This window comes from Hippoglossus stenolepis, chromosome 11 (genome assembly GCF_022539355.2).
Source record: "Hippoglossus stenolepis isolate QCI-W04-F060 chromosome 11, HSTE1.2, whole genome shotgun sequence".
NCBI lineage: Eukaryota > Metazoa > Chordata > Actinopteri > Pleuronectiformes > Pleuronectidae > Hippoglossus > Hippoglossus stenolepis.
In genome coordinates, this window is record NC_061493.1 from 19,594,379 (window position 1) to 19,606,514 (window position 12,136).

Below are 12,136 nucleotides of genomic sequence, written 5' to 3' on the forward strand. Positions count from 1 at the left end.
TGATTAATGTGTTGTTTTAAGCCTAAGGGGAGCCAACATGCTTTAGAGTGTAATAAAAGAAAGAAAACATACACACATAAATAGTCCCTCATATGTGAATAGATAAAGTATTCACCGGGGGGGCTGTGGGACTGAGAAACAGACCAGAGCAACGAGTGCTCTCTTCCTTCAGTAAACAGGGATCTAATAACACGTCTTTAGTGAACTGAGCCGGAAAGACACAGGTCTGTGAGGAACTGTCCACTTTAGTTTCGCAGCCGTTTTGATCATGTGAGGTTTAGATTTTCCTCCAGCTGCCTTGAGCTCGGCACTCAGACCCATTTTAATTGGCTCATGTTGACAACGTTCCTCCAGTGAGCTTCTCGCTGTGTAGTGCCGCAGTATTTATAATATTGAAAATAAGATCCTTGTAGGTTTCAGGACAGTAGTAAGGGTTGTTTTGATGAGTTTTTATTAATTAACTGTTTTCTTAGACAGTAAATAGGAAATAAATAAATGTGGATAAAACTACACAATACTCATCCCAGAAAGAAGAAATGATGATGTCAGTAACTGTGGAAGGGAAATACTGAAAGATAATTAGACTCATGTGAAAAGGAGACTTAAGAAAAATGATTTACCGCTTGTTATTTTAACATTTTTGCTACAACTGAAATCGACCTACGCCTCACAGATAAACTCATCCCACCTGGTGTGACAGCAGACTTTATTATATATAAATATTAAACCTTCTCAAGTTGTATATCACTAATACTAATAGTGGTCGTCATCTTGAGTTTTGCAGCAATACACATTCCAGCACTGGCGTGAGAAGCTTCAGATTCAAAGTCTCTTTATGAAAATATATGACTTGACCTTTATGTTTAAGCGCACCCAGGAGAGTCGCATCAGATTCTGTGTAATTCATAACGACCGTACACCATCGAAAAGAGTCTCGATGGACCAACGTGAATCCACATTTGGGTGCAAAACGCAGAAAAGTGTGTGCACGGATGACATCATGTTCATAAACATGGTATTAAAATAATTCCCACACCAGGAGTAAAACTTTATTGTTATAAGTTTATTGCTTTAACGCTTCTGTGAACTTTCCTGCAGTCTCCAGTGACACAATGAGAATACAGTGTCTTTTGTTTTGTTTTTCTTTTCTTAGGGAAAACTTGGAGTCCCCGGTTTGCCTGGTTACCCTGGAAGACAAGGCTCCAAGGTACGTGATGCACCAACCTCCGCTGGGCAGTGTGTAGAAATGAGTCTTGCTCCCCTGAATCCACTGAGAGGTCGGAGGTCATGGATGGAGATATTACTCAGGGTTGAGGGGCAGTTCAGCAGAGGAGCTGTTTGCATTAATGTGAACTTTTGAGGGACGATTTTTTCCAGTCTGCTTGTCAGTGTGGAAACTATGAGGCTTAAAAATGTGTCAGAATGATATGGACTTTTTTCAGGGCCAATGCCAAAACTGATATTAGGGAGTAAGAAGCATATGAGCTGACATATATATTTAAAAACATATTCTTTATGGTAAAGAAATGTAATTAAAGCTTGATTTTAATGTTTAAACATTAACTTAATTGTAAATTAGAGTTGCACTCAGTAGAGCTCATGCCTCCACCAAGGCCCAACAGTCGACTTCAATTTAAAAAAACGGTCTTATAGCTCAGGTCACATCTCTCAGCTATGTACGTTACAGGTTTTTAACTCTAATTAGTTCCAATACAGCATCTGAAGAAAGCCTTCACCACCGTGAAAGCGCGTTTAAATCAACTAAATCCAGATTTTTATATGAATCTGCACTCATCACGACCAACGCCTTAAACATGTCTGAACAATTTCATCAAGAAATTATGGAAATGTTGAAAAAATACTCTGTCCCGCAATGTTAAAGAAAATGAAAACAAGTCCTGGATCTGCCCCCTGATCAGCGTTCACTCATTTCTAAATCTGCTCCTGCGTGTTCTCTCTAAAACTTGCTGATTTGCTGACCGACCCCGATTTGCTCGAACACAAACCCGAGCAGACACCCGCCGCCCCCTCGCCACAACTCTTGCAGGAAGCTTAACTTGCACAGTCACCTGCCGCAGTCATCAGCTGTCCCCCCTCCTTAAACTCCTCCAGACATTATCTAACGCTCTGGCGTTCCATGAACCGCAGCGCTGACCATCGCCTGCCACGGCCCCTGCAATCGAGATGTGCTGCTGCAGCTGGTTCCCCTCTGCTGCTGTCAGCACTGACAGCTTGGCCCTGATATGATGGGTCGGACACACCCTCTCTCACAGCATCCAGACCGGCAAATCTCCTGCTCTGTCTTTTAATGTCAGCAGGATCAGAGCCAGAGTATGGAGCACGAATTAACACGAGACCGAATTAAAGTGGGAGAGACTCAGAGGAGTTGGGAGGAGTGAGACGATTTTCATCCATTTGTTACAGTCATTTAAAGTCAGGTAGTCCACTTTGTTTAGCTGTGGCGTATTTCACTGTGGAATAAAACAGTTCACAAGTGAAATGGCTGTAATGAATAAGCAATAAGCGCTTGCAGTAATAGAGAAAACACAAAGGATTCCCTTCTGTTTGTATCCATAAAAATCTTTTTAAGCAAAGGCTGCCCACAAAGGTCCCCAGTGGATCCGATCTTCTTTTTAGGCTCCTTCAAAGAAAGTGTTTTTGGAGAGAGAGAGAGAGGCAGGCGGAGAATAAAGGCATCTTAACTCCGCCGCGGTACAAACAGCGCCACGCTCTCTTCTTCTTTTCTTTCCAGCGTTTAAAAGATGTAAGTTGAAACAAAGTTTGAAGCTGTCAGTGGTAACTTATAATGGGAACGCTCTAGACCAGAACCTAAGATAATTTACTGTATTCCTCACCGAACCTTATTATCCCCTCACTTTTTAGCCTGTTAAACCATTGCACAGTAACACCAGTGTTGTAAAATGTCACATTGTCCTTGTGAGTAGGTTCAGGGTCAATGCCGGTGAGGCTGCTCGTTTGCCTTTATCCCTCGTCCATCAGCCGTGTGCTCGAATCCCTCCACTGGCTGTGGTTTTGGCTGCTGCACCCCATCACCCTCTGTTAACAGCCTTGCCACACCGTTAATTCCCGATGCCATTTGCGACAGCTACAGCGTGCCGTCTTATCTCGGTGGCACAAGTCAGGCTCGTCCAGTGCCGGTGATCCTTTCAGTTTACCATAACTGCACCTCTGTGAAAAACTCATTAAACTGCACAGATCTCCCTTCCTGCTGCCTCCACAACTGTTGGGCAATTTAACCTCTTGCAATTCTGCCCACGGCACCTTGTTAGGTTGCTCCCGTGCATATGACACCGAATTATGCCTCGTATACATATGCATGTGATCGGTAACGAGCGCTACAGATGTGATCTGCATTGGATTATGTTCTAAACACAAAGACAAACCGGAGACAAATCAATATTTAACTTAAATAGCCGTAATATATTCAGCGTTTATCCCACCTAATGTTGCATGAAGTGACGCTGCACTGCTAAGCTGCTTGGAACTCATTTCATTCATCCAATAGTGATTCCACTCCCCTAGTATTTGTTTGACTGGCACCGTCCCCGCTATCAGAGGGCACAGCCAAAGCCCAATAACTAAATTGCTGATGGGTATCAAAGGGGAGCTGCTCTTTCCCCGTCCTTTTGTCTTTATTTGCTCCCTCTGGCAGTTTTTGTTAACTTCCTATTCCTGCCTCCTAACTGTGCCAACATCCTAACAGCACTTCTCTCACAGGGAGGAGGAAGAAATGATCCCACTGAGTTTGTTTGAAGCATTTAAAGTAAGGTGCTCATTTATCAGCCGGGAACTCACAAATCACCAACTGCAACCTAATGGAAACAATGTGCTGGCTGGTGTTGCAGTTTTTATGGTCGGACCTTTAATTATCCTTTGTCAGTAAAGCACAAGAGGAACGCTGTGAGGTCCTCTCTTATTTTATACCTCCCCCTCACTCTTACCTTTTCTGTTTCTCTTTTCCTCTAACTCACTTTTTCTTTATGTGTCTTGCAGGGCTCCAATGGCTTCCCAGGGTTCCCTGGGGCAAATGGCGAGAAAGGAGCAAGGGTGAGTCAGAAAAATTCATTATGCTCTTTCCTGTTGAAGACATACACACTCAGTCACTAAGGGGTTTCCTATTTAGCAAAAGGGAAGTAAGTGCAGAGGATGTCAAATATTAAAACACATCATGGTCAAGGATTATTATCGCAGTTCAAGATGCACAATAAATACTTGATGCTTTCACACTATACCTTGTTTGTTCTGGACCTTCAGACTCTTCTGTTTAGTTCGTTCGTTTGCTGTGTGCAAACTTTTTTGGGGATATTTCTGACTTTGGCACCAATTTGAAAAGTTGAGACGTCATTAAACAATAGAAGAAGATGGTAGTAATAACATAATGATAATGATATTTTCTCCATTCAAACGGAAAGACTACTTTATTGCTATGCTCTTAATTCCAAAAAGTTGGCAAATGCAGCAACTGAATTGACAACAAGCTGACATCGGAAGCTCCAAATCAATAAATGTCAATTATGGGTCGATGCTGCGCACGTAGGTGTCGACGACAGGTTGTAAATATGTCTTGACTTTTAGATTAAAAAGGCCCTAAGACTTTACTGGTGCCAGGCATAAAATAGAGTCAAGTATTGATTTAACATCTACTTCAACATTTTTCTTTGTGCAACATAACCCATAGACAGTATGCTTTGCATACTTTAAGAATATAATAATATGGATATCATCATCATTTTACTATCTTACCGAATATGTATGTGACTGTTTTTATAACCCAACTGTGTATAAACTGCATTTTAAATGTATGGAAACACCAGAACAAAGTACCTGTACACCTGAACTGGCTTTATTTAATATTTGAACAAAAATAGCAATATTATGCTGCTATCAGAGTCTCCACTTTGTTGGGACAACTTTCCATGAGATTTTGGAAACATGCTTTTCGATTATTTTCTCCTACTCAGCCACTTAAGTGATAAAGCCAGTTGTTCCAGTTCTTCTGGATGGAGCTGAGGTCAGAACAGACCAGTCAAGCTCCTGCACATCAAACCAGGAAAACCATGTATTTATTTACCTCACTGTCATTTTGAAATAAGGAAGGGCTGCGTTCCAAGCTGTTGCCACAAACTTTCTACCACACTCACTCCCAATAACTATCATCACATGTTGTAGCATCAAGATTTACCTTAATCAGAGATAAAACCACGAAAATCAACCCCAGACAAAAATGCCCGATAAGATTTGAACCTGAGTGTCCACAGACTTTTTGTGTAGCTGTGTGATCAGGTTTTAACACTCGGTGCAGGACTAACAGCTATGTTCAGCTCTGGGATCGTCACCGTAGACTGGGTCCAGTTGAAAAAAGGGTTAGAGCTTAAGCGAAGAGAGGGAGGGTGGCAGAATGGTGGGGAGGGTTATTATTGACGAGACAAGCTCCTCTCCGCTCTGAGACGGACATTGAGAGGCAGACACCTCCCGGCCCCATCGGGCTACAACTGACAGGTAGTTCAACCTGTCAAGTGCCTGTGTGTAACCACTTAGCAATTTGATTATTTATTTTTTTGTCCATAGACGCTCAGATGATTCTATTTCGTCTGAGTCCCAAACCCCCTCAGCGTTTATCTCTGTCCCCCCGTATAGTTGCAATTTCGAATTTCTTTGGCTCAAAGTTCTGGAAAGAGATGAAGTTTTACTCGAAGTTTTCTGTGCTAAATCAAAGCTTTTGTTTTTCTTTCTCAGGGAATCGCCGGCAAATCTGGCCCCAGAGGGCAGCGTGGCCCAACGGTAAGCAATTCTACTGTCTGCCCACGCAGCCCGAGCCATCCACATTAATGATTTACTGTGTTCAAATGAAAATCTCCTCCTTCGTGTAGTCATGTATAGCCTTTATTTTCTTACTGCATGGGGAATTGTAGAAACAGGCAGGGAGGGCCGTAGATGCTGATTACCTCGTTGTTTTGTTTTGTTATACTATTGTTAGATGTTCTAAAATAGAGCAAAATTCCGAAAAGGGCATTTATTTACCAGAACGTTGCTGCTTTGCTTTATAAACTGTGTCCAGGGTCCACGTGGTGGGCGCGGTGCAAGAGGACCAACAGGGAAACCAGGTGCAAAGGTGAGAACCAGGGTCATTGTTGAATTCTGGAATTCAGTTCATAGAAAATGAATGTGTCTAAATGTCCAAAACACAATAACACAGATCAGAGGTGGATTATTACATTTGATATAATTGGTCGGTTGTTACTATTAAAGAGGTCTAATTGTTGTGGATTTCTTACTAATAGCAAATGTACAGTATATTGTAATGGTCAGTAATCTGAGGTACTAATGTGTGGTGTCCCTCAAGGAAGCGATGTAGGACCACTTCTATTTCCTGTTTATTATTGTTAATTTTATTTTTTATCCATTTGGACAATGCCAGATGTGCAGTATACGCAGACGACTCCACAGTATACACGTTAGCTCCCATGTCTGGAGAACTGACGAGGGCTTACTTTTACTTTTATTTTTACTATTTCCCACCTATAATACCATCCTGTCTTATCTGTGATCAGAGGATGTGAGTTGCTTTGTTGATTATTTCAGGTGCATTTCAGACTTTGACATTTTTGACAAACTTTTCCTCTGCACCTTTTCTTTTTCCTCAGGGCACCTCAGGCAATGATGGACCTCCCGGCCCACCAGGAGAGAGGGTCAGTATCAGACTGTTTCTTTAGTGGCTCTTGAAATATTGAAGTTTAGAGTTAAACAGTAAAGTACTTCAGGGACATTCTACTTGAATCTTAGCTCAGAGTGAATCACAGCTATTTCTCTCATCAAAATAATCAAAAGTTGGATTCTGAACCTTTTTACTGGAAAGATAATGAAAATTGTTTCCCTATTACAATGGTACAAAAAGGGAATTTGCCATTTAATATTAAACTGCCTTGTAAACTTTAGTCATGTTGTGTTTCTCCACTCACTCACTCCATTCATTTAATTTTCATCCCAGGGACCTAATGGACCACAGGGACCCGTCGGCTTCCCTGGACCCAAAGGACCCAACGTAAGTAGCTGCTGTCAAACTGTCTGTCCTCAGCAAACCATGTCCCAGTTTGCTTTTTACATATTAAAACACACTTACAACCAGTATAACTGTTAAATTTTTCACCCCCCCACAGGGCCCGCCAGGAAAGGATGGGCTGCCCGGTCATCCCGGACAGAGAGGAGAGACGGTGAGTGGGCAGTTTCATCTCCGAATGCATCCTGTCCTGTCACTTGATCCTGAACATCGTGCATTAGTGCCGACTCACTCCCCGGCTCAGCCTTTCGCCCCCTCGGATAGGTTAAACAGAAAATACAGCGCGGAAGAAGGAAACTGAAATGGCAAAGTGTTTATAGAGCGAGAGTGAGGCACGAGCTGTCGACAATATAGACACTGCAAACTGATTTCAGTCCAAGATTATTGATTGTTTGTTCACCACAAGTCATCGGGGCCTGACTCTATATATAGGGATCCATACTGTTTAATTAGGTTTAACTTTAAATGTCTTTCCCTCTGAGGGAAGAATACATTTTCCATATATTTTGAATGTAACTGGAAAATAGTTTGTCAATGGGGTGAGAATGTACAGTAAAAGAACCTAAAGCTATAATATGTAATCAACTTTATATATTTTGTTGACTCCTGTACTTTGAGTTGTGATCTGACGCTGCTTCATGACATCACTAAACTAGGTCTTTTGTCATTGTTTTGACTGAGAGACCCCTAGCGGCCAAAGTTAAATATTGTACATTTAACAAATAAGAGTGATATGTCTTAATTTTTGCATATATCTTCATCCTCCTCTTCAGGGCTTCCAAGGAAAGACCGGACCTCCAGGACCCGGAGGGGTTGTTGGACCACAGGTAGATACACAGCACACTTCACTACTATGGTTGCATCTACTTCCTCATTCATCCTGTGTCCGGTTCTGGAGAAATCTCAGTATATAACTGTAACAACAAAACAATACCTGTGTGAACAATCAAGATGCATGAAAAGGCTTTGACGCACTAGTACCATCTAAAGTACTACTACTGCATCAGTATCGTGTATGTCCTTTAGAACACAGGTGAAGACATATTTATCATACATTGACCTTAACACATCTCTGTTGTGCACGACAGGGACCAACTGGTGAGACTGGACCCAGCGGAGAGCGAGGGCACCCAGGCTCTCCTGGTCCACCTGGTGAGCAGGGTCTGCCTGGAGCTGCTGGAAAAGAGGGTGGAAAGGTAAATGGATTCCACAAAATCCTGCACACTGGACTTATAAAGCCTTAGTGTAACACCTAAAGCAATTATGTGTTTAATTATTACCTGACATTGTCTGAGATGTCAGTTATGCAGATACTCTTGCGTCTCTCTCTCTCTGTAGGGTGATCCAGGTCCTCAGGGTCCCGGTGGCAAGGCAGGACCCGCCGGCCTGAGGGGCTTCCAGGGTGTTAGAGGTCTTCCAGGGGGCATGGTAACACACAGACCACACACACTCTAACACACCAATGCAAACATACTCGCATGTGCACGAAGAAGTGTGTCATCCCACATCCTGCGCACACACTGGGTTGAATTTAGCTCCAAACTCTAATTACTGGGCTAACAACCTGCTGTTTAACCAAATGTCAGGCTTGGCAGTGGACCTGATGACAAGGGGCAGAATTAGCTTACATGGATGAAATGGAGAGGACTAATCCACACACAATATTAACACACTTTGTCATCATTTAACTCAGCAAGGTTGAAATAGGTTGTACTGGGTTGTAAATTTCGGCTCTGGCGAAGCTTTTTAACTGGTATATGTCGCTGTAATCAGAGCGTTTAACTCGACATTCACAGCTACGCTAGTTTCAGGGCCTTTCCTTGAAGGAATCCTGGTTTCCCATCAGATGGACGAATGAGTCAAAGCCCACAACTTTGTGAGCGTGCAGCCGAGCCTGAGCAACTCAAATTAATCCTCAAAGGGAGGGGGCGTGGGTGAGAAGAAGTTCAAGGTGAGAGTGGGTGGTTGTTAGAGGCTGACAGAGGATCAGCTCGGGAGCGACGGAGGCCGGAGCTAATTTCAAGGCCGACCATTAAGTGAAAAGACGACAGCGCCCGCCCAGACTTATTACCGCGGCGATGTCTGCTCCGTGTGTGCAGAAGGATGGCTTCTTCTTCATAACTGTAGAACACGCTGCACAAACACAAACACACAAACACGCACACGTTCTCCCACGCTCTCTTCAAGTGTTCCCATCCAGTCGCACACAGACACAAACACCTGTTGTACAAGCAAGAGCATAAACGTTTATCTCGCTTCTTTTGCTGAAAGGTGCTTACGTGAATAGTTTATTTTTCTCTTTTGGTTTTCGCATACTCACACACACACACACACACACACACACTCTTTATCCCGTCTCTCAGTCTTGAGGAAAGGCACAGCGACAATATATACAAGCCAGTAAATAACCTTTTTGTGTGTCCGGCACAGAAAGATCCTTCCAGGCTTCTAATGCAACGTGGTAAACTGTGGAAGCCGGGGAGGTGGAGAGCCAGCTTGGCAGCTTCCGCACCCCCCTGGCTCTGTCGGAGCCTGTAAATTAGTTATTATAATGAAAGTCTTTACTGCCTCCAGTGAACTGTGTTTTCCATATGCAGCCTCAGCCTCCTGGTGCTATGATTCAGCAGCACAGGCGCTGCCATTCAAGGGCGGGGATCTGGAGGAGGTGACGGAGATTTCAGAGATAGATGGACCATACCTGAACTTTTCACCCACTGCAGACTTTATTTTGAAGTTCATTTATTGGCTCCTTTTTAAAGTTTCTCTTCTGCCATTGATTGAACCTTTAAAATCTCATCTCTCATCCTCAAAATTAGACGTTTTAATTTTTTTTTTTAAAGGACATCCCTTTATGGCCTTAAATCAGCTTGGATGCAATTCTACCCCTTTCCCTCATTTGGTATTCACGCATCTATGAATTTGCAAATCACCCCACCGCCTCTATCCCCACCCGCCCCTTCAGCCGTCACCTGCAGCTCTGCTTATCAAACACATTACGTATTCTGTTCTGCAGCTACTATACGCAACACAATGGAAAATGGTAATATCGGAGTGAACTGGGCAAACAGGTTTGAAACGAAGCCCGGTTTGCGCAGGGTCACCTGTTGATTTATGGGAACGATAATGTGTTTTATGTATTGTTATCTACAACATAACAACAGTTGATAAGATCAGTTAATAATGTAGACAATAGATAAATAATAAAAGATAATATTTTGCTAAAACAATATTATGGAAATTGTTTTTTTTGGTGAGGTTTGGTTTGGGCATCTTACAGGTTGCCTTTAATATTTTTCTTGACTTGAACTACAGGAATAAAACTAGAAAATGGGTGTGTTCCATAACGTTATGAGCTTTGGTTATAGTCTGTCTCTGAGATTTCTTTCACCGCCCAAGACAAAGGAGGTGAATGGGAAGAGCTGAAATATTTCATTTAAAGTATTCAGCAGCTGAAGAACTCCCATTTTGTTCCTCTGGATAATCCATGGACCTCAGTGTGAACAATTCCTGTGGCGGAAAGTAGTGGCTGTAAAATCTGTGCTGCTGGATATTTCCAATGTAATTTTCCTGACTGAGAGCGCCACAGCCAAAGAGCCTTTCAGCTCTTTATGATGAAGGTGGCAGAAAGAAGTAAAATCAAAGGTATCTGCAGGGCCTGAGAAGACTGGAAGTAAGAGAGAAAACATGTTTTTTTATTGACCTGCTGCCTCAGTAACTTCGGGAGGTAATAACGTGCCGACTGTGGGCGTAAATGAGGAGAAAGCACATCTTGTATGTACATAAATTAACGAGGTATTTGCCGTGTGTAGGGTGTAGAAAACTTTACTTGAGAGTCAAAACAAGAGAGTCAACCGAATTTTAATCAGTATATAATTTCCTGTCTTCTTTTAAATCGTGTAATTGCTGCTGCTCTTTAGTATTAACCCTAATGCCAACTCCTCCACACACACACATGCTCACTGAACGTTATTCACACGTCCATGCACACACATATCCACGCGCACAGTAACATTTAAAGCTCCATTTGACAGCTGTAATCACCGCTCGTGGAACGGCATTGAGCAGCGGCCTGCAGCGAGCGAGATCTAACCCTCTCCTGTCCTCTGCTTTCAGGGTCCAGCTGGCTTAAAGGGAGGAGAAGGGCCTCAGGGTCCCCCCGGCCCCCTCGTAAGTATAGCCAGTTGCTATGGTTACCTCATCTCTCCCACCACACAGAAATTGCAGTGAAAAGTGACTTGTGCCTTTGGAGAATGGAGTTGCTGCACATGCTGCGTGCTCCGGTGATTCGGCAGCGTGTGCGATGTAAGCCGCGGTGTTGAAGGATGGTAAAGTAGAGCAGGGCAGGGGTGAAATCAATATTCAACACCAGTACGGTTAGAAATGTGAATGTGCATCGTAGTGTTAAATGTCTAATGTCATTTTCATCTGGTTTTCTTAGTTTAGTTGAATTGGAAAAATATCATAAAACACTTTTACTCACTTATTTTCTTATTAAATGGATAGTTTGAATGTTGTGTTTTGTTTTCAGACACAATTTTCACATCTATCATCATAAATTTATCTGAATATCACCTCTCATGCTGAGTGTTTCAGTATCAAATCAAATTAAACTAATTTTTTTATCGCCCATATTCACAAATCAAGGTTTCACATCTTTCCATTAACACTCGACTAGGGTGAGAAAAAACGTACAAATACAAAACTTTTAACTGAAGAAGATCACAAGTATTAAAGTAGTTTTATAATGATCAAGCTTTCGCAGTTTGAAAATAAAAAGCCTGTGAATGTATGTAACACCTGTTGATAATAGCAACACACTGCTCGAGTTACAACAGCTAAAAGATATTCTTAGGTATGAAATTAAAACGGTCTAATGATTGCTTGATTGCCTAATTGAACAAAAACTACTTTTCATCCCAGTAACTTAATTCGTGTGTGATGGTTTTTCCACTTACATGTAATTGTTACCATAGCAACTGCTGTGGCGCAGATTGAGGAAGTTTGTCTTATGTCGCTTTTTTTTTTTTTTGTATGGCCCCGACTTTTAGAGAAACTTTT

At 42.4% G+C, this 12,136-nt stretch overlaps 1 protein-coding gene across 1 annotated transcript in view; it reads left to right on the plus strand.

The window, feature by feature from the left end:
• Nucleotides 1-12,136, plus strand: part of LOC118117942 (collagen alpha-1(XI) chain) — a 77,185-nt gene that overhangs the window by 41,957 nt on the left and 23,092 nt on the right. Inside the window, exons 31-41 of the mRNA XM_035170633.2 lie at nt 1,154-1,207; nt 4,015-4,068; nt 5,758-5,802; nt 6,080-6,133; nt 6,666-6,710; nt 7,010-7,063; nt 7,179-7,232; nt 7,852-7,905; nt 8,167-8,274; nt 8,417-8,506; nt 11,192-11,245. Of these exons, the coding sequence (XP_035026524.2) occupies nt 1,154-1,207; nt 4,015-4,068; nt 5,758-5,802; nt 6,080-6,133; nt 6,666-6,710; nt 7,010-7,063; nt 7,179-7,232; nt 7,852-7,905; nt 8,167-8,274; nt 8,417-8,506; nt 11,192-11,245 (666 nt within the window). The remainder of the gene's footprint in view (nt 1-1,153; nt 1,208-4,014; nt 4,069-5,757; nt 5,803-6,079; nt 6,134-6,665; nt 6,711-7,009; nt 7,064-7,178; nt 7,233-7,851; nt 7,906-8,166; nt 8,275-8,416; nt 8,507-11,191; nt 11,246-12,136) is intronic.